At 37.4% G+C, this 27,992-nt stretch overlaps 1 protein-coding gene and 1 long non-coding RNA gene across 3 annotated transcripts; one reads left to right on the forward strand and one right to left on the reverse strand.

Moving 5' to 3' along the window:
* The first annotated feature begins 412 nt into the window (after window positions 1-412).
* On the forward strand, window positions 413-25,892 carry LOC134211011 (GTPase-GDP dissociation stimulator vimar). Of its 2 annotated transcripts, none has more exons than XM_062687531.1 (5): window positions 413-753; window positions 11,195-12,100; window positions 22,077-22,250; window positions 22,318-22,530; window positions 22,597-25,892. In XM_062687531.1, the coding sequence occupies exons 1-5, from the start codon at window positions 747-749 to the stop codon at window positions 23,133-23,135; spliced, it is 1,839 nt and encodes a 612-aa protein (XP_062543515.1). In that variant the 5' UTR covers window positions 413-746; the 3' UTR covers window positions 23,136-25,892. The 2 variants fall into 2 exon arrangements, with proteins under 2 accessions (XP_062543515.1, XP_062543514.1); XM_062687530.1 differs by lacking the exon at window positions 413-753 and adding an exon at window positions 2,072-2,102.
* Window positions 23,851-27,315, reverse strand: LOC134211014 (uncharacterized). Its single transcript, XR_009978910.1, has 2 exons — window positions 26,947-27,315; window positions 23,851-26,880 (listed from the first exon to the last, which is right to left on the reverse strand). It is a non-coding gene; the product is annotated as an uncharacterized LOC134211014 (long non-coding RNA).
* Window positions 27,316-27,992: the final 677 nt, after the last annotated feature.

The raw sequence follows: 27,992 nt of genomic DNA on the forward strand, positions 1-27,992 counted from the left end.
CCCAGTCAACAACGGTATGGTCTCAACCAGCTTCAGGTCCATGAAGGTGGTGGAGCCATGCTCCAGGTAGACCAGATAAAGAATCGACGCATACACGCTGAAATTGGTTTACTCCAATTAAGATACATATTAGTCGCAAAAGTGTTTAGGGCGGTTTAGCAGAACCACGACAAAATGTGAATGCCTAGCGGGTCCACAATTGACTAATTTATTTCATCATGCCTCAATAAAACCCATATAGAAAAGCCCCTCGTCGTGTAAATTTATTCGTTAGCCCATTGTTGGAACACTCTCGCCGGCGCTTCTCACTGATGGTGTGACAGTAGACGTCGCGTGCATGTGCGGGGTGCGCAATGACATAAATAAACCAAAATAAATATGGCAGCGCGGCATCGCATCGATTGTACATTGTACACAACAAACTCTACATTTTGAATGTGTGGGGTGGTATATTTCTATGTGAACTACTGGTGCGGGTGAATAAGAATGCGACTGAAGAAAAGTCATCCAGAACAAGTTAGGAAGCCAATACATTCAGTATAGTGTGTAGATTGCAATAAAGTCCGAAAATATTTGTGAAAAATTAAGGTTTTCCACGCTCCTGACATTGTAGGATTGAGGTTTAAAGTACCAGTGTTTGCTATAGTGCAAAAAAGTAATTCCCAAAATTAAAATTGCCACAAGGAAATCTTTTCATGAATGAAATAACCACTGCACGAGACTAAGAAACAATCACCATCACAATAATGGAAGGTAAATGTTCCAGACCCGTCTTCTTCTATTCACCTGCCTTTCTAATTGAAAATGATGTCATACTATTGTTTGGTATGCAAAGTATTCATTCAAGAATGGGGAGAAAGCTGCAGTTTAACATTATGCTAATGGAGTGGAGGTATCTGCCCAGACTTATTTGTGCAACTACATTTCAATGAGCACTTGCAAGATCGTTCACTTTAGGTGCTACTGCTACAGCAGTGGAGCACGAAATAGTACGGATCGATACATAGAGACGACAGCAACTAGGCGCGGAAAGAAGTGGGATGAGTTGTATGAGTCCTAGTCGGCAACTCTCATACACTCCGCAGCAGCGCCTACCCGCCGACCGAATACACCAGTTTACACACTTGAATAAAAATTATAAATTCAAAATATTAAACGTGGGCTTTGGAAGCATATTTTATCCATGAATAATCAATCATATTGAAATTACATCCCCACTGGGAAATTACTGCCCCGCAGCTTAGTGTTTGTTTGACACTTTCACTGTTAACTGCGCGGTTACTAAGCCAAGTTGATATTTTTATGCACAGGAAAATAGACCAGGAATCGAAACCAGCCAGAATCAGAATCCTCGGATTTTTATCACTCAAACCTTAGCCTAATAAACTGTGCTTGAGCACATTTATCGTTGTAAATCTTCATAAATTGAAACTCTAATCAAAATTATGCCACCAGACTGATTGTTGTCCGTTCATCTAATGTGCGAAAATAGGTAAGTCCATTCAGAAAACTACTTTATTGGATAAAAGAAGAAAACTCTTACACAGCCTGTCTGCCTAAGTGGCTGCTAAAACACCGAGTCAAAGTGATTTTCTACACAAGTTTATTGCGTTTATTAAGTGCGTGAATCTAGCGTAATGTATCTAAAATATGCTTAATACATTTTTTTAGCAGTGATAAATATATCTCTACAAAACAATGTATTATTGCTGAATTATTGATTAATTTACGTGGTGTGCCAATATTTCATCCAAGGCAAACTTTACCTCCGGTACCCTATGTTCGTCAACGTAAAAATGATTAAAGCTATGTGAGTCATATTACTTGGTTCAAAAACTGTGCGAACTAGTGTTATGTAGCTGATATGCTTTAGTTGCTGGCGTGCATAGATTAAATGCGTATGTTTATCCTTCAAACTAACTTCGTTTTCCCTTTATAAGATAAACTATCGAAAGTTCTAAATTTAACAACCATCGCCGGTTCATCATTGAGGAGGATTCGGTGTTTGGATTGTCGCCACGTTCGGTCAGCTTTTACGAGTACATCTGGTTTGCGATGGTGATTAGTGTTGGCGGCGTCTGCGATGATGGGCAAAGTGCCGAGTGAGTTGTGTCTGTTGATGTCCAATATATGATGTAATTTGTGTGTGCTTTGGTGGTGCGCGGAGGAAGAGGGAGGGGCTTAACTGTGTTTTATAGCCACATTGATAAAAAGAACTCACACCCGTTCTTTGATTTTATTTGGCAGGAACTCCGTAGAAGGAAGATGATCAATTATCGTACTGCACATGACTAAATTGTTGATATTGCACGACGTGGATCTGGTACATAGGGTGGCCGTCATGCATACCTATAGCCGATTCAGAATACGCCGTTTATGATATCACGATAAAGAATAACTTGATGTCATTTCCCATACATAAAATTGTCTTTCTCTAATTTAATATAATAATTATTATAATAAATGGCGTAACCTGAATAGGCTATTATTTTGTATGCAAAAATATATAAATGTGTGGATATCCCATTTTTATAATTAGGCATAACCATGATCATGGAGTTTGATGTGCGCATGATATGTTTTACTTATTTACCAAGATTTACTTTGTAACCGGTACTCGGTAAATCAGTTTACCGACTTCAAATGGTTCAAATATGACCCAGGAAGTACAAAACTATCATAGAATGCCATAACTTTCAAAATCATGAAGTTTGCTGTGCCGCATGATGACACTTTTTCAAATTTATTGATGGGCCGCCCTATTATTCGGTTTTATTTGATGCCCTGATGCTCTAGACAAAATTTCAGCCAAATCGGTCAACGCTTGGGTGGTGCTAAACTCGTTGGAAGTTTATATGGAAAAATGTATGCAGAAACATCCAAAAACAGCGATTTGCAGTTAGACGGCACAATTTACGATTAAGAACAATGATACTCATTCAGTTCTTGTAGAACTAAATACAGAATGTTATGCTGAAAACCGCGAGAAGATTAGAGTTTATTAGGCAAAGATATTAGCATTTTACTGGAGTGTTGTAGGGGTGAATTTATTTCTTTTCAAAGGTAAAGGAAACGAAATTTACTCAAACCCCACTTCAGAAAAATGCTAATAACTTAGCCGGACAAACTCTAATCTTCTCTTCTACTCGGTAAATCCACTGGTAACGGAAGGGTTAATAAAAAAACCCAAATTAATCCACCTACTCACCTAGCAGTGATGATGCCTTTCTCGTGCATTATAAAATATATTATATAAAAAACCACATTACTTACTTGATACTTGATGGGCTACAGCTCTTCGATGAACCTACGCCGAATGGAGTATCCTTCTCCACTGGACTCGATCCTGGGCCAATCGCTTCCAGTCGCCCTGAACATTGAGCGCCCTCAGGCCCTCTTCAACTGCAGAAAGCCATCGTGTACGCGGCCTTCCACGAAGCCTGCCAGCGACCATGTACTTCGTTTTGCTGGTATTGATCGTGAGTCCAATCCTCGCTGTCTCCCTCTTAAAAGGCACAAAAGCCTCTTTCACGGCACGGCGATCAATTCCGATAATATCGATATCGTCCGCAAATCCCAGGAGCATATGCGGTTTTGTGATAATGGTACCGCAGGGCTATTTTGAACCAAGCCACTAAAAAGTTACTATTTGCATCCAAAAATGGTCACTAAAGTCACTATTTTCGCACCGCCGTTTGCAAAAAAAAACTTCAAAACAGTCTTGCAAAATGTCGTGACCATCACCAGATGATCAGATATGAAAACAAAAACCACCACGCTTTTTAAAACGATGTTCTTTACTGACAATCACTGCAAGGGCATCGTGACATGTAGAAGCTGACACGTGAGTACCTTCGGTAAGCGTGACACCCAGATTGCCAACCACAAACTGAGAGCCATAAAGAGCATCAGGTCGGTCAGATGTCAAAAGTGCAGAGTGAGCACCGTTATTGATTGATTTTGTTGTCGTTTGATTGGACTGACGTCGTTTTTAATTGATAAATTGGATAAATCAATAGTTAAATTAAGGGTTCATTCTACAAATTACATAACGCTAAAAATGGACCTGGGGGCTGAAAAGCCCCCACCCACCCTCTCGTAACGTATTTTTGTATGGGAGGTTCTGAAATTTGTATGGGCCGTATTTGTGAATGGCTCTAACGCAGTTTTTACCAATTTGATCCAGACTATCTTTTGAAAAAGGCCAAATTTTTTTTATTGATTTTTTCAAATGGATACAATCAAAAAACGACGCATCCCACAAAAAAGTGTTGTATGGGTGACCATCGCAAAATCAGTCAAACTTTCTAGTGAAAATATCGGAAACAATTCAAATTGAGCCCTACACTGAAAAAAAATCAGTTTCAACAGTTTCAAAAATTAAAACTCGATTTGCGAAAAAACGCTTTTTTTGATTTGTATGAAATTGTGTCTCAAGATAGGTGATTATGTTCCCTACCAACCGTCCATACATCGCAAGCTGGGCACTTTGAAGGAAAAAAAGTTTTTCTAACAAAAACTTTTTCTTGTCGAAATTATTTTCAGTGTATTTTTATCCGTTGCGATTAGTTACGACCTAAATATTGTACTCTGCTTGACTGTACAGGAATATTTAAATATATGTATGTATATGTTAAATCCACTGGCACTCCTTGACACTGAGAAAAAAAATCAATTCCGACAAGAAAATTTTTTTGTTAGAAAAACTTTTTCCTTAAAAGTTGCAAGCTTGCGATGTATGGACGGTTGGTAGGGACATAATCACCTATCTTGAGACACAATTTCATACAAATCAAAAAAGCGTTTTTTCGCAAATCGAGTTTTAATTTTTTGAAACTGTTGAAACTGATTTTTTTCAGTGTAGGGCTCAATTTGAATTGTTTCCGATATCTTCATTAGAAAATTTGACTGATTTTGCGATAGTCACCCATACAACATTTTTTTGTAGGATGCGTCGTTTTTAATTGTATCCATTTGAAAAATCAATAAAAAAATTTGGCGTTTTTAAAAAGATAGTCTGGATCAAATTTGGAAAAACTATGTATGTATTTTTATTTAATAGCACCTCTTAAAATATTGCACAAAAGTCAATATAAACAATAAGAACACTTAAATGTTCCCAAGAAATTCTATTTTGGCTTCATGCATTTTATCACAGCAAAAATCCATTAATTCCGCTAAGTGGATTATTCCATTGCTGTCGAGCGTTGATTTCGAAACAAACACCGCATAGGTCAAGTGATCATCACGATAGTCAAGATGACATGGATATGACAACCACAACATCAGGAAAGTTTTCCTATCATTCATGCTGGTGATCACAGGCAGAAGAAGTGAAGACATGGTGAGTGACCAGCGCTAGTTGCTAAAATGTCACTTTTCATGGTGATCGTTACACCAAGCATGTGAGATCCACATTGAGCATCACAATTGAGTACTTGACACATGACCTGGATTTTGTTATTGTCACGCTTTGCGTGACTTGTACGGTGACACTTTGCAGCACTGCTTCAAAATAAAAATTTGTACCTACCGTTATCATCAACTAAATCAAATGCAAATCTGTTAGCAAAATATATAAATTTGAGAAATTGCACCTATAAAGCTGTTGTTGAGAAGGGACTCCACGTTTGAAGTCTATGCTTACCCAATTATTTGGATATTTTCGACCCATTATTGAATGCATTATACTCCTGAGCACTCATTTAACAAGCATTATAAGGGTAAGAACTTCACTTGTGGTAATTTTTCATCGTTTCTAAATATCCATTTTTGTCACGTCAATTTTGACATAATTCGGAGATATCTCTGCGACGAACCACATGGCATGATACATACCCTCATTTTTCATTTTTTTTTGTCGGGAGTTAGCTCCTTTTCTTAAATTATTGGAGGTTTTATATTGGTTTCATAGCATTCATCTAGAAAGAAGCAGGGTCTATAAAAAAATTTGAAACACAAAAATATTGGATTTTATTCCGTACGATTTTTTTTCATGGATTCTCATTTCTCGGCGAAGTTTTTACAAGAATTAACGGAAATGCGGAAATTTCTGAAAGACAACAGGAATGTCTGTAAAATATTCCGCCTTGAATTTATGATAAGAAAGAATTTCCGGAAGCTTTTGTGCTGAAATTCGCCATCGGATTTCTGTTAAAAATTCCGTTTGAACTGCTAAAGAATGATTTCATAAGAATTGAAGTGTTTCCGCACAATTTCTGGGAAAAAAATCCTTGAGATTTCCACAAAAATTTAGCTTCTGTTGAAATTTCCAAAGTTTTCCAAAGGTAATTGCATCAAATTCAAGATTTTTATCACATTTTACGCATAACTTGAGCAACTTTGTTAGGTTCTGAATTATTTCTCACTGGATATAAATCCAAATAATTATCATATTTTATATGAATTCAAATAATTTGTATACAGAACTTTTTTTCGAAAAACAATTTAGATTATTTTATTACCTAGTTTTCACGTAAGTTTGTCTAATTATCAACAATTACAACAAAGCTGCAATCATAATTTTCTCTATAAAACGTTGATTATAGACATAATTTTGACTGCTTCATTCTTGATTGCTTAGTTTCGGAACGTAGGTGAACAGGACCATCTAGAAGGGATGTGATACTTATTGATATTTTCTTTGCTCTTTGTCAATGTGGTAAAATCATGTAAAAAATTGGAGACAAGCCAGCTTAGTATTGAAAGTCTCCTTTATTATATGAAGCGCACTGGAAGAGAAAACGTTCAGTAAATTGTGATAACAAAAATTGATATTTTTAGCGTAGTTGGCGCGAATTGGATTTCAGTCGGCGCAGATTTGACACCGGTCGAAACTTAGGTATGGTAAAATTCATGTTATATATGAGTCCTGGTATTTTTTTAGTAACATTGGTTCACGGGCAACCGAGATCAGGGGCTCGAATGGCAAATGGTAAATGGACACTTTATGTATTTAAATTTGTTATCTTGTCTTGTCTTAGCATATGCACAGTCAGTATTGAAAAGCATCCTGGAAATGTCGGTTTTGTTTCCGAGCACTTTCTTATCAGCATTAATATTTGCAGCGTATCATAAATATGACACAAATATTAAAACGGCCAGGCCCACCGTGCAGGCTTGAAATTGGGAGATAATTCATAACTCCCCGGCAATCAGATTATTCAGTAATGAATAACATGATGATCAATAATGATCAACAAAAAGTTTTGAATTCACGAAAGGAAAACGGGGACATCCGTACCAACCGAAATGAAAAGGTGACGTGGGGAGTGACATTGCTAAGAAGATTAGTGTCACTCCTTGCTGATCAAACTTCTGGGGATTTAAATTTGTTATTATTAATTATTAAAAATCACTCTCCCTAGTTACGGTGAAGATGGGCACGGCCAGCAGTAGTAGTCCTCATGCTTTTCTAATTTTTGTCTTTTCTTGATTTCTGAAATCCTTCTAGATAAGGATTTGGAAAAAATATGATACATATCACTAATGAGCTGAGTTGCATTTGCATTGCCACTGTGTAACTCGTAGTAGATTGGAAACTAAACATTAACTAAAGCAAATGCAACTCAGCTCACTGTTCAATACTTCATACAAAAGTCACTATTTGGTCACTTTTTCTGCATCTGAAAGTCACTATTTGGTCACTTTTTTCGTCATCGTTGGTCACTAAGTCACTATTTTAAACGGCATTTATCGCTACCAGCCGTGGTACCGCTTCTTTGCACACCAGCTCTCCTAATCGCTCCCTCGAGCGCTATATTGAACAGTAGATTCGAGAGTGCATCACCCTGCTTTAATCCATCTAAGGTAACAAATGACGTCGATATTTCATCCGCAACCCTTACACTTGATTTCGATCCGTCCAACGTTATACGAATCAGCCGTATCAGTTTCGCCGGAAAACCATGTTCAAGCATAATTTGCCATAATTCATTCCGTTTCACTGAATCGTACGCCGCCTTAAAATCAATAAACAGATGATGTATCTGCAAGATGTACTCCCGGAATTTATCAAGGATTTGTCTCAGGGTAAACATTTGATCCGTCGTTGATCGGCCCTCACGAAAACCTGCTTGGTATTCGCCGACGAAGGACTCTTCAAGCGGTCTCAATCTGTTGAACAGAATACGGGACATAATTTTGTACGCCGAATTAAGGAGGGTTATTCCTCTGTAATTGGCGCACTCCAGTCTGTGCCCTTTCTTAAAGAGAGGGCAAATGAGGCCGTCCAACCAGCTAGCAGGCATTTCCTTGTCCCATATTTTCGACATAATAGACACACATAATAGACACTGAAGACGGCCTTACCGGCGAGGTCGAAATACGCATCTGTCAAGATACAATTAAGTGGTGGAATTCAATGGGATTGTATAAACTCGTCTTATGACAGATGGTCTATCTGGTTGCAAGTTTCACCATTTGGGTGTCTCCAGGTGTGCTTTCGGATGTTCTTTCGTGCAAAGTAGGTGCTACTGATGTCCATCCCTCTGGCAGCAGCGAAATTTACTAGCCGTAGACCATTGTCATTGGTAGCGGAGTGAAGGCTCTCCCTACCGATTATGGGACGGAAAAAGTCCTCTCTACCGACCTGAGCGTTAGCGTCTCCGATAACAATTTTCACGTCATGCTTTGGGCACTCTCCATAGGCTTTATCAAGACATTCATAAAACGTGTCCTTCACGTCGTCGGATTTATCGTTTGTCGGTGCGTAGACGTTGATTAGGCTGTAATTGAAGAATTTGCCCCGTATCCTCAACACACAGATTCGTTCGCTAATGGGTTTCCACCGCATCACTCGCTTCATCTGCTTGCCCATCACTACGAAACCAACTCCATGCTCTGCTTTTTATTTATTTATTTATTTATTTATTTCGTCAACCGACGTAGACTAGTACATATACAATATACATGTTTTTCTTTATTTTCTTAATGCTATAAATACGGTATTATAGTGTATAAAAATAAAAATAGTTTGGTTAAGTAGTGTTTAATTTTGGGATTTAATGTAAATTTAGATGTGTAGGTTTCGAATTGTGACAAAATATTTTTTTAGGTTCTGCCGAGACATTGTAAAGTCAATAGTTTTGCAGTGTTGATTATAGATGGCCATCATCTGATTGAGAGGTCCGAATTTTCCATAATTTGTACGGCAGTGATTAATTAAAATGTATGTCGATGACGCAGTTGTCGAGATGGTGTGTAGAAATTTAATTTCGATAAAATGTTTGATGAATCAATACGCTGCGAAACTATATCGTTAATAAATGAAACCATTGCAGTTTCACGACGCTCTTTCAAAGATTGAATGTTTATAAGCTTGCAGCGTGCACTCATATGATGGAAGGGAATGTGGTACAACTTAATTGACGAAGAGCAAATAATAGGAATTGTTTTTGTACTGATTCTAATCTTTCTTCGTGTACTATTGAAAATGGAGACCATACAATGCTGCAATATTCCAGTATCGACCTTACATAAGCAATATATAATGTTTTAATTGTGTATGGGTCATGAAAGTTATAGCTGAAACGTTTTATAAAACCCATCATATTATTTGCTTGTTTTTCACCGCCGCTGTGATAGATGTTATACTTGAATGCAGTGTTGGTCGTGGGGTCCACGGCTCGGAATTTACGTTCTCCGGATCTAGGCCATCGGACTTCTCGAAAAGCGGCCACGTTCACTCCAACCTTCTGCAGTTCACGAGCCAGAAGGCTCACTCGTCCAGGTTCATTTAGGGTCCTGACATTCCAGGTACCGAGTTTCCAATCATAGTCCTTATTTCGTTGCCGGGTCGGTTGCCAAAAATAACATTCTCTTTTTCTTCTATCTCCATTTTTCGTGGTATTTGAGAGGCTTCAGTAAGCTACCTTACCGGGGTCGCGTTACCTACATCGCGATGATGGGGCTGCCACCTTAGGTATAGATGATGCGATACAGCATTTCGTTAATCAGCCGCTGGGTACCAGGCAGACGCTGTTTGAGCCGCACCTCCTGGTGAACAGACGCTCGAGGCGTACCTTCTCACTCTAGCTGATGTCAGAAGTACAACAGTGCCCAGGCTGCATTACCAGCTAAGTACACAACCCTTAGCTGGCGGTCTTTTGTCATCGGACGACCCGTGGAAGCGTGAGATAGGGACTTGTGGGGACCAGAGCTTTGTTGGGCGCTCCTTCCTTGATGTCAACCCACCATTTTGCAGCCAAATTTTGCAAACGCACGCAAATTTTAATTATTTCTTCTGTCACCACCCCCTTAAAAATTTCGTTACCAAATTTATTTATTTGAGGGGTGATTTCAAAATTTTACCGGAAAAATAATAAAATTTTGTACTTCCATAAATTTTTTTAAGAATACGGATGAGTTTTCGATTTAAACAATTTATGCCTTTATTGTTTATTTCCCACCCCCTTCATTATCGAAAGGTCAGTGGGACAAACAAAGAAATGATTATTTGTTCCGGCCTTATTTCCTGCTTGTTTACAGAAAATAATTGACAAAGTATCCGTGGCATGTAAAAATGCACGACTAAAATGCAACGGCGTTTTAATTTTTCAACGTATACCGCGATATGGGATAGAAAATCCTTGTAAAGTTGCATGAAGAGAGATTTTTTTCAATATGATAGTTGCTTCCATGAGTCGATATCGAGTCAAAGAACATCGACTCATGGATGTTTGACTGAGGAGCTGAGTCGCTTGTTAAATAACATCATGGGTCTCCAAGACTTCTATAAAAAGTTCGATTTTGGAATGAAATGATAGCCTTTCGGTAACACTTTGTTGTACGAGAAAGGTAAAAAAGTAGACTCCATTCCTCCATTGCACACGCCTTTTCACCATCACATAGACAAATGTAGACTTTTTCAAACCCTGTCCCTCCCTCTTAAAAGGTTCACGTGTTGAGAATTCGGTCCAGAGTACGGTTGTTCCCCTCCAGTAAACCAAGTGAAATGAAGCATACCAAATTAAATGCAACGTTATGATGCATCTACAACCACCCTAGCGCACAGAATATCCAACTTGTATTCAACCCAGAATTTAATTTTAAACTTCTTCCTCTGTTGGCTTGCGGCCAAGTACAAAGAACTGTCAGCATCATGTGCTACACTGTATGTCTAATCGATCGCCCGTTATAAATTGACTCCACCCACTGCAACCCAAAGCTAATGTCCTATTTCCCTCTTCCACAGCTGACATGGATGAGATTATTGCCGGTCTAAAGAACGCCACCTTGGAGAAAAGTCCTGATAGGGCCCTGCCTTTACTGAAGCAGATTTCCGAAGCGGAAACCAACCTCTGTGATAAGTACGACATCAAAGCCGACCTGCTCGATTTGCTCTCATTGGACAATCCGGCTGTGCGTGTCCAGGTAGCTCGGTGCATTGCCGAGGTGGCTAAAACTGAAGCCCAGCGTGACAAGTTCACCAAAGAGGATATCATTCGGAAGCTAATCTCCTACCTTTCCAACGAAAGTGAGAACAGCAAACTTGAACTAAGCATTCAAGTTTGTCGAGCGTTGGGTAACATTTGCTACGCTAATGATGACGCTCGGAGCATCATAAAATCGATTGAGGGAGACGTGAACATATTCTCGCTGTTGGAGCTGGATGTGGATACCGACGAGGAAGACAAGGAGCAGTTCGTGAGGGTACGGTGTGGTCTGATATCCAACTATCTTCTCGGACCCGATGACATTGCTGAACGGGCTGTTGAACTGGATGTGATCGGCAAAATTGAGAAGATTCTGGCACGCTGTGTTGTGGATGTCGACAAGTATGAGGACCTGCTGCTCAACACGCTGCCACCGTTGAGCATTTTAACCGAGCAGATCAGTGACCTGTATTTCACACCGTCACTCAACAAGCTCATTGCGGAAATACTGGCCAAGTGTACGAACCCGGACTTGGCCGAGTCTTGTTTGGCACTGTTGCACTATGAGGCACAGAACGACGATGTGAAGTTGCTGCTGGCGGAGGAGGGTTTGTGCGAAACGATCTACAAACTGCTGGAGAAGTACAAAACCTTTGCCAACACGGACGAGGCCCGAGTGCTGATGAAGCTGGCCTGTGATCTGATCGTACTTATACTGACCGGAGGTAACTATGACGATTTGATTGAAGATGATATTATTGACGGCTATAATGCGTAATCTATGTATAGCAGGATCAAATTCATTCAGTATGGGATGCCATATATTTTAGAAGTTTAACCCGTACAATTTTGTGAGTCTCTTAGGTTTTTTAATGGAATATCAATAAAATGTAACTGCCTCAAATTATTATTTTTGGTAATTCTTTCATGCCTATCATATGTTAGTTACTGTAGAGGTACCATATTCGGCACGTTAAAAAAAGTCTAATTCTTTGCTATTAATGTTGTTTTCGGTTATTGCTAGGGCGAACCCAATCGCCAACGTGTTATGACACAAGTGGGCATCATATTTACATTTACATTACGAGGGATGATTGACAATAATGTCATATATATGGTAATGAACTGAAAAACGCATTTTGGCAACCTAAATAATTCTTGAAATAGTGAATCTAAGTTGGTTTAGTTGGGAATCGACTTATAATTTTAAATTAGGTACCTACTTACTTATAGGTTCCTTTACACCCCAAGTGGTGCAAGGGCCGACTTCAAAGTTCTTCATCCTGGGCGATGTCCATGGCTATCGCCTTAACATGTTGCCAAGTTAGATTTTGGTCGAGTTCTTTTATTTCTTCATTAAGACTGCTGCAATGTCCAACTGGGTTTCAGTCTAGTGCTTGTTTACTGATTTTGTTTCCGCCCCTACGTAAGGTGTGGCCGACTTAGGCCCACTTCCGTTCCCGAATTTCAGTTGCTATCAACCTCTGGTGGCAACGACGATGTAGCTCGTTGTTTGAAATCCAGTTGTGAAGCCACCAGGCACGAATTATGTACCGCAGGCATCTGTTGATGAACACCTACTACTGCCTGTAGTCGCATAACTGTCCCATATGACTTTTCATCATATATGAGTTTTGATGAGCAAAGGTCATATTCTGGTTTATATCCCGATCAGCGGATAATGTTTAAGGACCGGTAATACTAAACTGAGTTTGAATTGAATAGAAAACGCATTGGATATTATTTATTAAAATACTATTAAACACTTGATCTATCATAAGTCAGCTTCTGGCGTATTTGCGGGGGCGGGGCACCTGGTGTATAGTGCAATTTCTGACTTAACTAAACAAATATTAAAAAGCTTACGATTATCTATGGCACTCGTAGTTTATGATAGTATACTGCCGTATACAGAATGTAAATTTTATGGATATACCAATCGTTTTATTTTTCACCAGTAATCACCGATGCTGAATTTTCATTCGATCGTGTGAAACAACACGTGTGTAATCGAGCCTATTATTGTATTAAATTACTTAGCGATAGAACATTCTCAACATTTTATATTAAAGCTGAATCGAGCTTAATCCAAATCGATTCCTTTTAGGTTGTCCAATTTGTCCAAATAAATATATTGAGTACTCCTTTTAATTTTTTCAAATATTGCAACATTTTCGAAGCCATTACAAAAGCTGTTAAACACCTTCGTTTTCAAAAATAGTATTCAACAAAAAAATCAAATTTGTCTTTCACGATCGTCAAGATGCACTAGAGTTGTGATGATGAAAATTTGATTCACTATTACACTTTATAAAAATTTGTGACGTCATATGAAGTTTAGCTTCGGCAGAGAAGATTTTTAAAAAAATTTCATCCGTATTCTTGTTTACGGCCGAACTATATTTTCGAACGAAAATATGAATATGGATGTTTGACTAATGCATAGATAGAATATTGTTCATATGTTTTTAGAAAATTATTTTTTTAATCAAATAGTCGAGTGGTTTGAATAAATGTGATACAGGGGAGATGTTTGAAAATCGCACATTTGTTATACATAGTAAAATATGCAAATTAAGCTTAAAAGGTCCTGTTTCTGATAGCACAGTGGTGGACACAAAAAAAATGAATTTAAAAATATATTAGGAGTATGGTTGGTAAGTTTTCTAAAGTAATCAAACAATTAGCTTTGTTGATATTTGAAAAAGTTGGAATGATTCTATTTAAAATGTTTAATACATACAAGTTTTTGATAACATTTTCTATATTTCAATTATAAAATTTAAAACCAAGATAATTTATAAAAACTGAACATCTCAGAACTCATGTACGATTTAAACCAAACTATGTAGATTCGATCAACCGTTTGCATGATTGGTGTTATTCGTTGCTCGATGCAGGGATTTTACGTTTTTTACGATTTAAAATTTGTGTAAAAAAAAGTGGATTGAATGATTTTAAAAGCCTTTTTATTGAGATTTTTTTCTGACAAATGAAATATTAAGATTTTGCATGAAGGAAATTTTACACGATATTTTCCTGCAGAATCGCAATTTCTGAATAATTTGTCATGAGTCTATACTTGAAAAAAAAACACACACACACACACACTAAGAACGCTAAAAAATAGTGTTATTTGACGAGCAGTAATTACTCTTCTGCATTTAATTTTTCAGTTGCAATTATTTACATAAAAATTCTTTTCTATTTATAATATTAATAAATTCGTGGATTTTTGATCTTTTCTTCATATGGGTATATTTTTTTTTTCAAAAATTTCCAAAATATCGGGAGAAAACTGGGAAATTGAAATTCAATATCCACTGGCCACCCTGATTGTACTGTTTTACAAGAGTTCCCGTTTAAGATGGGCATCTAGCTCCACTTTCCCTATTCGGTGAGTCAAGTTGTTTTTTTTATTATCACGGATATTTATTAAACCGATGAAAAAAGGAAATAAACTTACAAAAAGAGACCCATCTTGCTTAAATGCTAATTTTCTCCATTAGAGAAAATTTTCGCTTACAAACCTCTGGAACCCAATAACCGATCTTCTGACCAATTTTCAATAGAAATCAATGAGACCGGATTCCACGTCGAATGCAACTTTTTTGAGCAAATTAGTCAAGGATAAGCGTTTAAAAACGAACAATAACAATAACAATTAGACATGACCGCGGGTAGACGTAGGACTTGCATAAACGTAACATATTTACATTTAACTTTTGAAATTATGGAGTTTGATTATTAATACCTAATGGAATGATTACCCGGGCAGAAACCATGAACAGAATAACAAAACATGATATGGACTTGATTGATATAAGAGATAAAATAACAGGCACCAATATCAAAAAATTGCACCGAAATATCATTTAAATATCAAGATATGCTATAAATAAGAACAAACTAATGGCACTTGATATCGATCACTTATTACAAATAACATATCTTGATATCGTCATGATATTTTAGTGCAAAATATTGATATTGTCGTCTGATCTTTTATCTCTTATATCAATCATGTCCATATCTCATTTTGCTATCTTATCAACATTTGATATTATTGAGCTATTTTCGTCTACTCGGGTATCAATACCTAATGGAAATGACAATTTCCATGCTCTGTAGAATTATTAGCAATTTGTTTATTCCAAACTTCTGGAAGTAAAACAAATAATTAAATACATAATTAAAATTGCTTCGTTTCTGTTGAGCCCTTTTTACTCAAGCAAATGTAGGGCATTTATAAATTTCTTATTGATGATAACATTTACAGTTTAAAAATTCTATTAATAACATTTTTAAACTTGGGCAAAATGTGCTATTTCAAGGGAACTGTCCCGTTTTCCATCTCATCGAACACATATTCATCTTATAGCGAAACAAAGAAATACAGCACCAACTTCGTTGCATCTTTTTGCTAACATATGCGTGCTTACTGCTGAAAAATCACAAAAATAAGAAACTGGTCAAGGAGCAGTAACCCTACGTCAACGAACTCCGAGTCTTTATCTTTATCTTTATTAAAAGCATTAACAGGTCTAAGCCAGGTTTAATAATATAATTTCTTAGAAAATGAAAACCAAAGTACCTATAAAATAATGTAGATTAAAATATTCTTCTGGAAATTATTTTTTGCGGACTTTTTTAAAACATTTATAAAATTTTCTAATCTAAAATGGATATCAGCACCACTGCTGATTGTGCATCAATAATTTTCCAATGCCTTCTGCGAATATAAAGTAAAGTAATTATTTTTAATCAAATTTTTATTTTCATCAGTGTAGTTGATTTTCAGAACTGTTATAGTATAATCCTGTTTAAATGTACGTGTTGTTTAATACCAACCAAAACTTAACCTTTTGTCTGTGCTCTGGGGTCAATATGACCCTAGGCTACTTTGAAAAGCTCCCATTTTTTCGTTTTCAACCGATTCTCCTAATTTTTGGTAGTTTGGTAAAACTCGCCGAGATCTGTCCCCTATTATAGGTGCAAATTCGCTTGAAATATATTAAAAATATGCGCTACAGAGTACTTTTTTCAAAAAACTTGTCTGTGGTCTGGGGTTTGGTCAATTTGGGTTTTTGGGGCTGTTTCGAAAGATAATTTAATCATTTTTCTGGACGTTACGTAAGATTGACTATAGGTGGGTGGGCATTTCGTATTTCGAGGGTTTTTTTTGTAAAAAAAAGGTACAAAAACAGTATTTTTTTTATGCCTATTTACTTATATCTGTAAAACCTACACATTTTGAACTGCACCTTTTCAAAAAGGCCATGCAGGAAGGCGCGTGCTTTGACATGAGGCATTGGTTAGTTTAGAAGTTGGCCGCTAGTGGTATATATCAAATCATTATTTTAGACCACTCTAGCTATTCCTACAGTAGCATAGCCAGGGCGGGGGTGAGGGGTGGTCTCAGAGACAAAATTTTCAGAAGAAAATAATTAGGAAATGTACAAATAGGTGGCGCTAGTGTACTTGTAATATTCTTGCATGTTTGAAATATTGCTTTAGCTTGACTCTGCAAAATTCTTCAGGATAACCAGAATTACAAAGCGGTGCTCAATTTAATGAGCACGTCTTCCAAGATGTTATGTTGTTCCATGTGAAATCTGATGTATTTTGGTGCATAGCATTTTTGGTTGTGGTAGAGTCCACCAACAGTTTTCTTTGTATTCAACCTGCTCCATCGACAGAATATGTTTTAGGTCATCCTTAAAAAACCTGTAGTTAAGGCCTTAATTTTTTTCGCACAAGACAGTCCATTTCCACCAGACGAACTTTGCTTAAGACATCATTTTTACAAATTTCAAATTTGTGCGATAAGAATATTTACAATGTAGAAAAACGGGTGGCAACCAAAAAATGGGATTTAAAAAATGGCTCGGGATAAAAACTACAAAGAAGTACAGTTCAATCTGATATATGTTATACAAAGAGTTTTCCTTAGTCTTCAAACTTAGATTAATGAATATTGGCATATGTTCCTTGGTTCGCCGTGCTGCTTCTGATCCTGCTTATGAGTTGCTTCGTGGCTTTGGCCAAAAGATATTTTGATTACCAGATAAAGATTGTCGCTTCGGTTCCCTTTGTTCTGATGTCCGAAACATGTTGGGTACCTACCCATTAAATCGTATGTATTTTTCCATTTTGACATTTAGATCCCCTATCCTCGCCAGCAAAAGATGTTCCGGACAGCGACGACAGCGACAATGTTTATCTGGTAACTAAAATATCATTTCTTTGGCCTCACAATCACCTTTGTATAAAATAGAGCTGAGTAGACCAAACAATGCTTTGGCAGTTTTCATAACATTTTCTTGTTTAAAATGTTCGACCGTGTACTTTTCGCATGATCTTTGTTCGTTTGAAAAAATTACAAAGTGCGCCACAGTATTTTTTGTTTCTACGGCATGTTGTGAGCAATGTTGGAGTAAAAGTGTGTGTGTGTGACAATTCTTAAAGTCATATTTCTTTTGCCTTATTCCGGGTAAATGCGTACTTTTAAAGAAGGAGTCATCACCGCTTTTGCATTATTCCGGGCGAATGCGTACTTTGCAAGAAGGAGTCATCTACACTTTTGCTTCATCCCGGGCAAATGCGAACTTTCAAAGAAGGAGTCATCTACTCTTTTGCATTATTTCGGGCAAATGCGTACTTTTAAAGGAGTCATCTTCTGTTTTGCTTCATCCCGGGCAAATGCATACTTTTAAAGCAGGAGTCATCTACTCGTTTGCCTTATTCCGGTCAAATGCGTACTTTTAAAGAAGGAGTCATGGAGTCATCTATTCTTTTACATTATTTCGGGCAAATGCGTACTTTGAAAATTATCATCTACTCTTTTGGCTTCATCCCGGGCAAATGCGTACTTTTAAAGAAGGAGTCATCTACACTTTTCTCGGGCAAATGCGAACTTTGAAAGAAGGAATCATCTACTCTTTTGGCTTCATCCCGGGCAAATGCGTACTTTTAATAAAGGAGTCATCTACTCTTTTGCATTATTCCGGGCAAATGCGTACTTTTAAAGAAGGAGTCATCTTCTTTTTAGCTTCATCCCGGGCAAATGCATTCTCGCAAACGTAAACGACTTTCGCCTTTATGAAACAACAATGTCGATATACATATTCCTACGATTAACCTTTTTTTATGTCAAATGGTAGTTTTGCTAAACGGCCCGTTGTATTTAATACAGTTTTCGAGGATTATGCCAAATGGTCATTATGCCAAACGGTCGTTATGCCAAATGGCCTCGAGGTACCCAACAAATTATGCCAAATGGTCGTTATGCCAAATGGTCTTTATGCCAAATGGCCTTTAGACATTTAAATCGTTATGCCAAATGGCATTATGCCAAACGGCCTTATGCCAAATGGCATTATGCCCTATGGGCTTCCACCCGAAAATTCCATATATTGGAATATCTTGAGTAAAATATAGATTTCAAATATACCACCGCCTAGCGGCTTAAACTAATTATTACCTCATGTCAAAGCACATGCCTTCATGCATAACCTTTTTCAAAAGGTGCAGTTCAAAATGGGTAGAATTTTCAGATAAAAGAAAAATATGCATAAAAAACTACTGTTTTTATACCCTTTTTCACAAAAACCCCTCCCCGCGAAATACCCGCCTGCCTATAGTCAATCTTTGGTTACAAACTGAAAAAAGGTTAAATTATCTTTTGAAACAGCCCAAAAAATCGAAAATTGACCAAACAATAAAAAAAGTTATAACAATTTCAATTTGGGGTCAATTTGACCCCAAAGCACAGACAACGTAGGTTTTTTTTAGCACAGACAAAAGGCTAACATATGGTCAGTCCAGTCGTATGTCATGACTCGTTTCCATCCCGGAATGATGTTGATTATAAAACCTAATTTGGATAATTTTATTCTTCTTCATTCACGAGCGCTGCCATCGCTCATCCATCATCGGCCTCTAGCCGTGAACAACAATTGAAATTTTCAATAGCTTATCGTTAATAATCTAAAGTTTTAATGAAATTGGCAAATTGCTAGAGTAAGGTACAGTGGGGCAAGTGGGTAAAGGAAATCGTATATTTCATGTTCATCAAGTCATAAAAGTTGAATATAATATTGAAATTGATCATTATTTTAACATAACGAATCTATTCAATCTTTATATGCCTGCGAACAAGATCTTTGAAGATACAAAATACTTGGAAAACAAAAAAATCGGTTTCAATTTTTCACTTGCCCACATGTCGGGTAAGTGAAAAAATGATTTTAAAAGAGGATTTTTCAATACAAGAACACATCATATATTTCATGCAAATGATAATTATACTGAATAGAGCATAACTGTGATCTGTTGTGATGCTTTTTGACACTTCAAGGAAGTCAAAGGGCACTAGAGTGCCTCCATTAAATAATTTTTATGTTTTTATGTTTTCTTTACTTGATTTTTTTGAGATCTAATATATCTCCATTTGTGTCTAAGACTATTTTCTATTTCAGGTTTATAGTAAGATAATGAACCTTGGCGATACCGGTGTTGAACTTAGTCTGTAGATTAAAAAAACACCTTAATAAAGATTTAAAAAAAACCTTGGCGATAATGCAGAGAAATTATCTTTGAAATATTCATCAAACCTGGAATCATATTGTGTTTCATTAACAATCCACTTATGATTTCAGTAGAAGAGTCTACATTAACAAATAAATAAATTTTATAAATTTCAACTAAATAAATCATAATTATTGATATATTTGCAATATTAGTGATTCTTGTATTTCATAAATAACATTTTTTCACGAATTATCTATTAAACATGGATTATTTAAAACACTGACACGCATGGCACTTTGGGTTTCTGATTTAGTATTACCACGTATCACTGTAATAACCAAAAGCATTCGAATGAGTTCGAATTGGTATCATTTGTTTATATATTAATAGGAATTATTTGTCTTTGGAAAAAAAAGAGAAAGGGTGCTTGGTGGCCTTGTGTCACTGGTTCTGCCTCATAAGCAGGAGATTAAGGGTTTGATCCCTGGCCCTCTCCAATTTCCTATTAGATAATTTCATTAATCATATGACTCAATCTCTTTGCAAATCAAATTCTCATTGCTAGCAAGTATGATTCTAAATATAGAATTGTTATAAAAGCTGCCTGTTACTTAGTAGCAGTAAATAAAATGTAAAAATAGATTGGTATTCATTTGTACCCGCATACAGATACTATATACGGTCGCTATGCTCGTGCAGGCCTCATACAAGTAAGAATGTGTGAGGGTTGATGTGCGGGTAGCGATGGTATGGTAGACGTGTGCGTGGTATTAGAATCAATAGCATTCAAAATTCTAATTGTAAAAATGAATCCCATTAGAATTCACTTTTATACTTTCTCATTACTCTAGTACTTCTAATTCTCATTATTATATTCCTATCCCATAGATCGCATCACTTACCAAAGTGAATCCAGATAATATATCCCTTCATACTAACACAATATCCTATCCTAAGACTATCGTGGAGATGCAGAGGTATACTCGGTCTCTAGTAGCAACGAGAGTTGAACTAATAATCCTTCCTTCCCTTGATGATTGAATTTCCGAAATTTGCACATTGAGAATGATAGCTAAACCCAAGCTCCATTCAATTGGTTCCCTGTGCAATTTCGCAAGTTCTAGTCAATCACGGAGTAGCAACTACGAATTGTACGGTTATCCTGCTCATGCTCATGCTCATTATTTGTCTTTGGAAAAAAAGAGAAATGCATTCAGTGTCGGAAAATTTTCACTTGCCCCACCCATGGTAAAAAAACAGGCAAAGCAATAAAATATTTTTTTCAAAATTTGTGATGTTCATATCAATATTTTTGTGGCTGGAATTCAAAACTACAAAGAAAACCAATTTATCAATGCACTAATTGAATGTGTTATGGAAACCAACATAAAAAAATGTATTTATTGACACGCAAAACAACTTGTGCAAAAGATAAACTTGAAAGGTTAATAAACTTTCACTCTCGCATGTTGAAATGGTTCATTATTCCATGTTTCACTTATTCAACGCATTGATTTGAATGGCCTTGTATGATTGTGAAGTGAAATTGAATAATTCTGTGCTTCATCAGTGAAATACTTGCGTTTTTTTCACTTACCTCATTTACCCACTTACCCCACTGTACATTATGTCCGATTCGATTGACATATAAATCTTCAAAGTCCATCGAAAGATAAAGACGCTAGTAACGTTCGAAATCTACCCTTTCAGCGTAACGCTCTCGATTTCCAAAAATCAGTATAGACACCCAGTATAGTAAAGGAAGACGTATGTCCTACGTGAAAAACATCAAGAAACTTAAAAGTCTCATTTACAAGTGTATGTTACGGACCAGAGACCACGTTCTAATCGACGGCAAATTCTTCTCTGACATCACGAACGTTCGCACTTACCGCAGTGCGAATATTGAATCCGACCACTACCTCGTTGCGGTATGAATGCGCTAAAGTTATCGGCAATGCCTCGTGTATAAGGTAGTTTGTCGTCTAGTGAGAGATGCTTCCCTCAAAAAGCGAAATACCCAATTTAGGAAAAAACATATGTATAAGACGTCTTAAAAAGTAGATCTACTATGCTTCTTTTGAAATCTTAAACATTAAAGTTTATTTGATGTTATACCATTTATACAATTTACTTACATTTTTAATTTTATTTTTCATCCATTTCCAGATAAATCAATGCATTATCTTTACACAACTCCCTTACTCAAATATATGGAAGACTGGCTGGATTCGTACGACGTGGAACTGTTGACGACCGGCGTGTTAGCACTCGGAAATTTTGCACGTACAGACAGTCATTGTATTTACATGGTGGAAAATAAAATAATGCACAAACTACTCTGTAAGTAAAAAAAAACTACTAATGCTAGTTTTGCATGATTAATAAATGTATTCATTCTTGCTTTCAGCTATCTTAGCTAAGAATAATGGAATCGACCATCAGATGACCCTGCAGCATGCGCTGCTGAGCACGTTGAAAAATCTAGTCATACCGAAACCCAACAAATCAGCCGTTATCGAAGCGGGATTGGTGGACATTATATTACCAATGTTGGAAATTCATCAACCGCCGGTGGTGTTTAAGCTTCTCGGAACGCTCCGAATGACGGTCGATGGTCAAGGTTAGTTGCTTGTTTATTGATTTTTAAGTTTATTTGTAGTCTTAAACCATTTTATTTTTATTGCAGAAAAATTAGCTCAAGAGCTATTGCAAAACGAGAAACTGATCAAACAGCTGGTGCACTGGAGTAAAACTTCAGAGTTCACGGGGGTGTTGGGCGAATCGCTTCGATTGATGGCGTGGTTGATCAAGCATGCATACCACGCGAACAAAGATCTCTCCGCAGCGGATGAAACCGGGCTGAAGAAGTTCGTTGCCGTTGATGGTGCCGTGGCCAGTATGGTTGGCATGTTGACCTCCACCCATTTGGTCATGCAGAACGAAGCGCTGATCGCGCTCAGTATTCTCTCCACCATCTTTCAAAACAAGTCCACCGACGATAGCGGCCGGCTGGACGAATTGCTAGTCAACGCCAGCGTGGGAGCCAAACTGGCGGAGCAGATCACACTGAATGGGGAAACGATGACCAAGGAGATCGTTGACAATTTGCAAACGTTCGTCAAATTACTTAAATCGTCGGATGCATGTGCGGACAATTTGAAGAAGCATAACATTGACGAACTGTTGAAGTCTATACCTAGTCTCGTAGAGTACTGTACGCTTTAAGATAGGACTCGTAGCTGTATGGTTTCGTATTCGATAGCCTGTTTTGATTCAGTTGATTCTGAGTTTTACAGTAAGTATTTTCATATTATTAACCTTTGTTTCAGCATCTATTTATTATTGGGAGCAGTAGATACACCATTTGTCCAATTTGTACCCGAAAGGCAGACAATTCGATATGTAATTCTTGTTTTGAATGCTGTTTTGAACGAACGAACGTTGAGGTGCAACATCGTTACGCCAGCAAAATTAAATGCAGAAGTTATTCGAACGAACCGGATTCATTCGAAACTATAATTCGTCCACGGGTGAATGTATTTCATAGCTAGGTTCACTGATGAACCCACATAATATTGTTATGAAGGTTCGACGGAGTTGAACAAAGTATCGCCAGCTAATGATTGGGGATCCTCAAGTTTTCGTTTTTTTTATTACATTTGCGCTATACTATCCTGAGAATTGCTAACCAAAATCAGTGATAAATTCATATTCGAAAGGGCGAACTAATATTGCTAGTAAATAGAACTAAATCTATTCATTACAATAGTTGCATCAATCAATAAATGTGTGCTGTTCGCCTTAAAGCAATAATGAAATAATATAATTAATGCCAAAAAAATCATTTTGGTATTACCACTATATTTTTTTCGCTCTGTGAATCAATATGGACGAAACTTAGTCATGGTAAAATTCAAGGTATATCTGAGCTCTGGTCAAATTTTCAGCAAAATAGGCTCGTGAACTAGATCTTGAGTTACAAAGTTAACCATTTTGTATAAAAAACGGCAAGTGGGCACTTTATTATGCCGGCCAGTGTAGTTCCGTTAGGGTACTGCAGGCATGAGGATTTTATATAGAAGTGAATTCTCACGACCTTCTTTCTTCCGACATCTTCCGTATGAAAGGGGAGCCCTCAGGTCGCTTTCAAATCCACTTTTATATAAGATCTTCATACCTGACGTATCCTAACGAAACTATCAAATCTGAACCTAAGCCTCTAATTCTATTATGAACATGTTTTACGTCTGAGTTTGGAGGAAAATTACATAGCATTTTATATCAATGAAATAATGACGAAACATTTAATATTATTTTATATTTTTGTGAGGTGCTTCTTTGCACATCTACCTACAATACATTCATGAAACGATTATAAGCTAATTTTTGAACTCCAATTAAAGTCAACATCATTACCTCATATATGTTGAAAATGGTGATGTCGAGGCTCAGACAAATAAAATCGTTGTTTTTCGTACCGTGGTATCTACTAATACTTATCTAAGACAAGATTCGCTCTCAGTTCTCAATAGGTATGCAATACTCCACCATTTTTATTTTGAAATCTCACTTGGCCGGAATTACAAGCAGTTTTTCACAGTTACCATTTTGCGTTTTCATTAAGCATTAGTACATTGACAGACAAACAATACTGAAATCTTGAATCGATTAAATTATTCAAATGCATTTTAGCTTCACATAATATATTATGGTTTTTTGTTGAGATTTTACATTCGTAACTCTTTGCCAAAGTAGTAAGAAAGTGGCTTTGAATGATGTAGCAGTTAATGTTTCTAGTGATTTTTGCAAGCAATTTTAGTGGTTTTCATTTGGAATCCAAGAATGAAATTAGAAATTTTTAAACATTAGCTGTTCGTTTTCGATGAAATTTTGATAAATTTTCACATTAGTGGTCGGAAACAGAATAGGAAAGATAAATTAAATTACCGATAAAACTAAAACAATCATTGCATTTATTAAAAATATGTGCTACCGTACTCAAATACACTATAGCTAAATCGTAGAAGAAATCAATAGACGCGATGTATCTTTCAATAACTGAATATGATATTTTGAACGATAGGCCCACTCTACGAATAAGACTAAAAACCTTCCTTTCCTAAAGATAAATCCAACACCACTAATTCTATACCAGGATGCGATAACGCACTTTCTTGTAGAAAAAAAAGCACAAAAAAACTTTTCTAAAATTAAATAAATCTTAAAAACTTAAAATAACATGTTGAAAACATTAAAATCCAAATATAAGCAATGTTTTTCATATTTACCAATAAAAAAGGAAATGTTGAAAGAGTATTGAACAAACAGTGTTCATACCGTTCTCTACCAGATGAATAAACAAAATGATAAACTACACGAGATTGTTATTTACAAACGAAAGCGCAAATTATAAAATGAGGATGATTGCTTTTACCGCAATTCAACTGATTGGAAGCATATGTCCGTAATATGATAATAAAGCTGAACGAACAGATATGACGAAGGAGAACCAGAACAAATGATGATGTTACAACATATTGTCAAAATTCCACCACCTCGAAAGCATCACACAAACAGCACATCGAATAATAATGTTGAAAAAGAATTTTACCACTGTGTAACAATATCGCACGATTAGCTATTGCTTCTACTGAAACAGACCTTATAATCACAGTCCCGTAGAAACGCTAGATCTCGATTCGGGTAAAAAAGAAACGCTAGTTTTTTGTGCGAATCGATTGTATTAAATAATTAATTCCACCATAAATATAAAGTGATCGTTGAATACAATCGAGTTTACCAAAAAACAAGTGTGGGTTCTTTACTCTGAATCAGGTTTTAGGAAAGCAGCATTTCCAACACAAACCAGTTTATTCGCATTTCTCAAAATAGTCGCTAGCATGCAGCATTCAAATTCAACCGGGATCTTCGGTGTCGACATAGGACAGTTCTGCGAAATATACATGAAAATGCTCTGATAAATGTAGTCGTGTTGCGATTGTTGAAAGAAATTCCTTCGTATAGTGATTGAAACCAAATAAATATTAGGTAATTAGTAGGATTCGTTTTACAAACTAATACCACAGTGAGTTAAACTACCAGAATAAGTTTGCTGGTGATTAGCCATTTAGGGTGAATTTTCGTAGCAATCTCACGAATGAATCAGTTGCTTTACTCATACAGTAATTCTTCCATGTCCTCCGTTGGATGGAATGGTCCAAAGTTTTTTACATGATTGATAATACTAAATATGGGAGGACTGAATGATGTGAATGTACGTAAAAATCTGAAACCATCTATCAAAATTGATCGGCATGAGTGATGAATTGAGTTAACAATAGTTGAACCAGTTTGACCAAAACGAAGCCTTTGCATGCCTTTCACATTTTAAATTGTGCAAAACATACCGTACTGCAAAGTTGCAATTTAACGACGTGAGCGCCATTATTGAACTGAATGCCATAACGTTCACTAAGGTTATGCAAGAAGAAAAGTTGAACAAACTGTGGGTGAGATCGCTGTCGAGTGATCGATGGCTTGCAAATGACTAGATGCTTCAAGTGTTGCGCATTCAACCACAAGAGTAAGGATTGTAAGGCCGAATTACCCAAGTGCCCTATATGCTGTGAAAATCACACAGTGCAAGAGTGTTAATCTAAGGAATGCGCGAATTGTAAAAAAAAATGAATGTGAAGCGGAAACTACGAATCGAGACAAACCATGCTGCATGGAGCGAAGCATGCCCGGTATACCAGACACAACTGGTGATGCGTAGAAGTTTCGTCGACTACTCAAAGTAGCAATGAAACCAACGGTCTTTGAATACCAGTTCAACCGACTGACTGGTCAAGGTAAAGGTAAAGCTCACTATATCACCTTCGCTCCTCGCCACATCTGTTTACGGAACATCTTCTGCTCTGGTTGGCTTGCCTCCGCTTCCCAACGACGTTTTACCATCGAAACTCTGCCACTTGAATTAGAAAAAGGGGTAGTGGTGTTTTGATCGCCGTTACTAATCGGTTGAGTTCAGCTTTACCTTCACTACAAATCGATAATCCCCTTGAAAAACTGTCAAATGCAACGCAAACGTATGCTATGTGCGGGGCTCTTTATGGAACTATCGTGCGTTATTAGCGCGGTACAGTTGCTCCGTCTCTTCACGATCTCGATCTTCCTGCTGGCGCTTTTTCCTCCTAAAAATCGAGTTTGTCTGTTCCGCGCCTGTTTGTATCGTGCCTCGTTCGCCCTCGTGCGGTGTTGCAGCAATCTCGCCCATACTGCATTCTTCCCTCAACTAACTGCTCACATTCGCCGTCATACCAGTCGTTTCTCTGATCCGCCATCGTGCCTAGTGCAGCGGTTGCGGTGCTTCCAATGGCGGATCGAATATCTCTCCAGCCATCTTCAAAAGACGCTGCGCCTAGCTGCTCTTTCGTTAGGAGTGCCACTTCCAGCTGCTGCGCGTAGTCTTAGGCCCGATGCCCACGTAGCGTCTTTTCAACGCTGCGTGCAGACGGCGTTAAAAGGGCGCATGTGTGCATCGGAAAAAAGCGGTAACGCAACGTCGCCGCACCGATGCACACCTGTGTTTTTTCAACGCTACGTGCACGCAGCGTTGAAGGGCATCGGCCCTTAGACTAGTCTACCGTATTGTAGCCGCCCAACGTTTAGTCGCGGCGGACGACTCCGACGCGTGTTGTACACCGTCGAGAGTTTTGAGCGCAGACATACTGCAACGAGGTAGTGGTCGGTTCAATATTCGCACTGCGGTAAATGCGGACGTTCGTGAGGTCGGAGAAGAATTTACCGTCGATTAGAACGTGGTCGATTTGGTTTTCCATTACTTGATTAGGTGATTTCCATGTGGACTTGTGGATATTCTTGCGGGAGAAGAAAGTGCTTCGGACTACCATTCAGCGAGAGGCTGCAAAGTTTATGCATCGTTGGCCGTTGTCGTTCGATACGGTATGCAGACTATCCGGTCCGATGACCGGTCTATACGTTTCCTCCCTCCCTACCTGAGTGTTCATGTCACCGATGACGATTTTGACGTCCCGCGCAGTGGGCATCCATCGTATGTCT

The sequence above is a fragment of the Armigeres subalbatus genome, chromosome 2 (assembly GCF_024139115.2).
Source record: "Armigeres subalbatus isolate Guangzhou_Male chromosome 2, GZ_Asu_2, whole genome shotgun sequence".
NCBI classification, from domain to species: Eukaryota; Metazoa; Arthropoda; class Insecta; order Diptera; family Culicidae; genus Armigeres; species Armigeres subalbatus.

Bases quoted from the DNA above. Each gene is read 5' to 3' on its own strand.
- LOC134211011 (XM_062687530.1), top strand. The intron at 22,251-22,317 runs GTAAGTAAAAAA...TCTTGCTTTCAG, and splicing joins AATAATGCACAAACTACTCT to CTATCTTAGCTAAGAATAAT. The intron at 22,531-22,596 runs GTTAGTTGCTTG...TTTTTATTGCAG, and splicing joins AATGACGGTCGATGGTCAAG to AAAAATTAGCTCAAGAGCTA.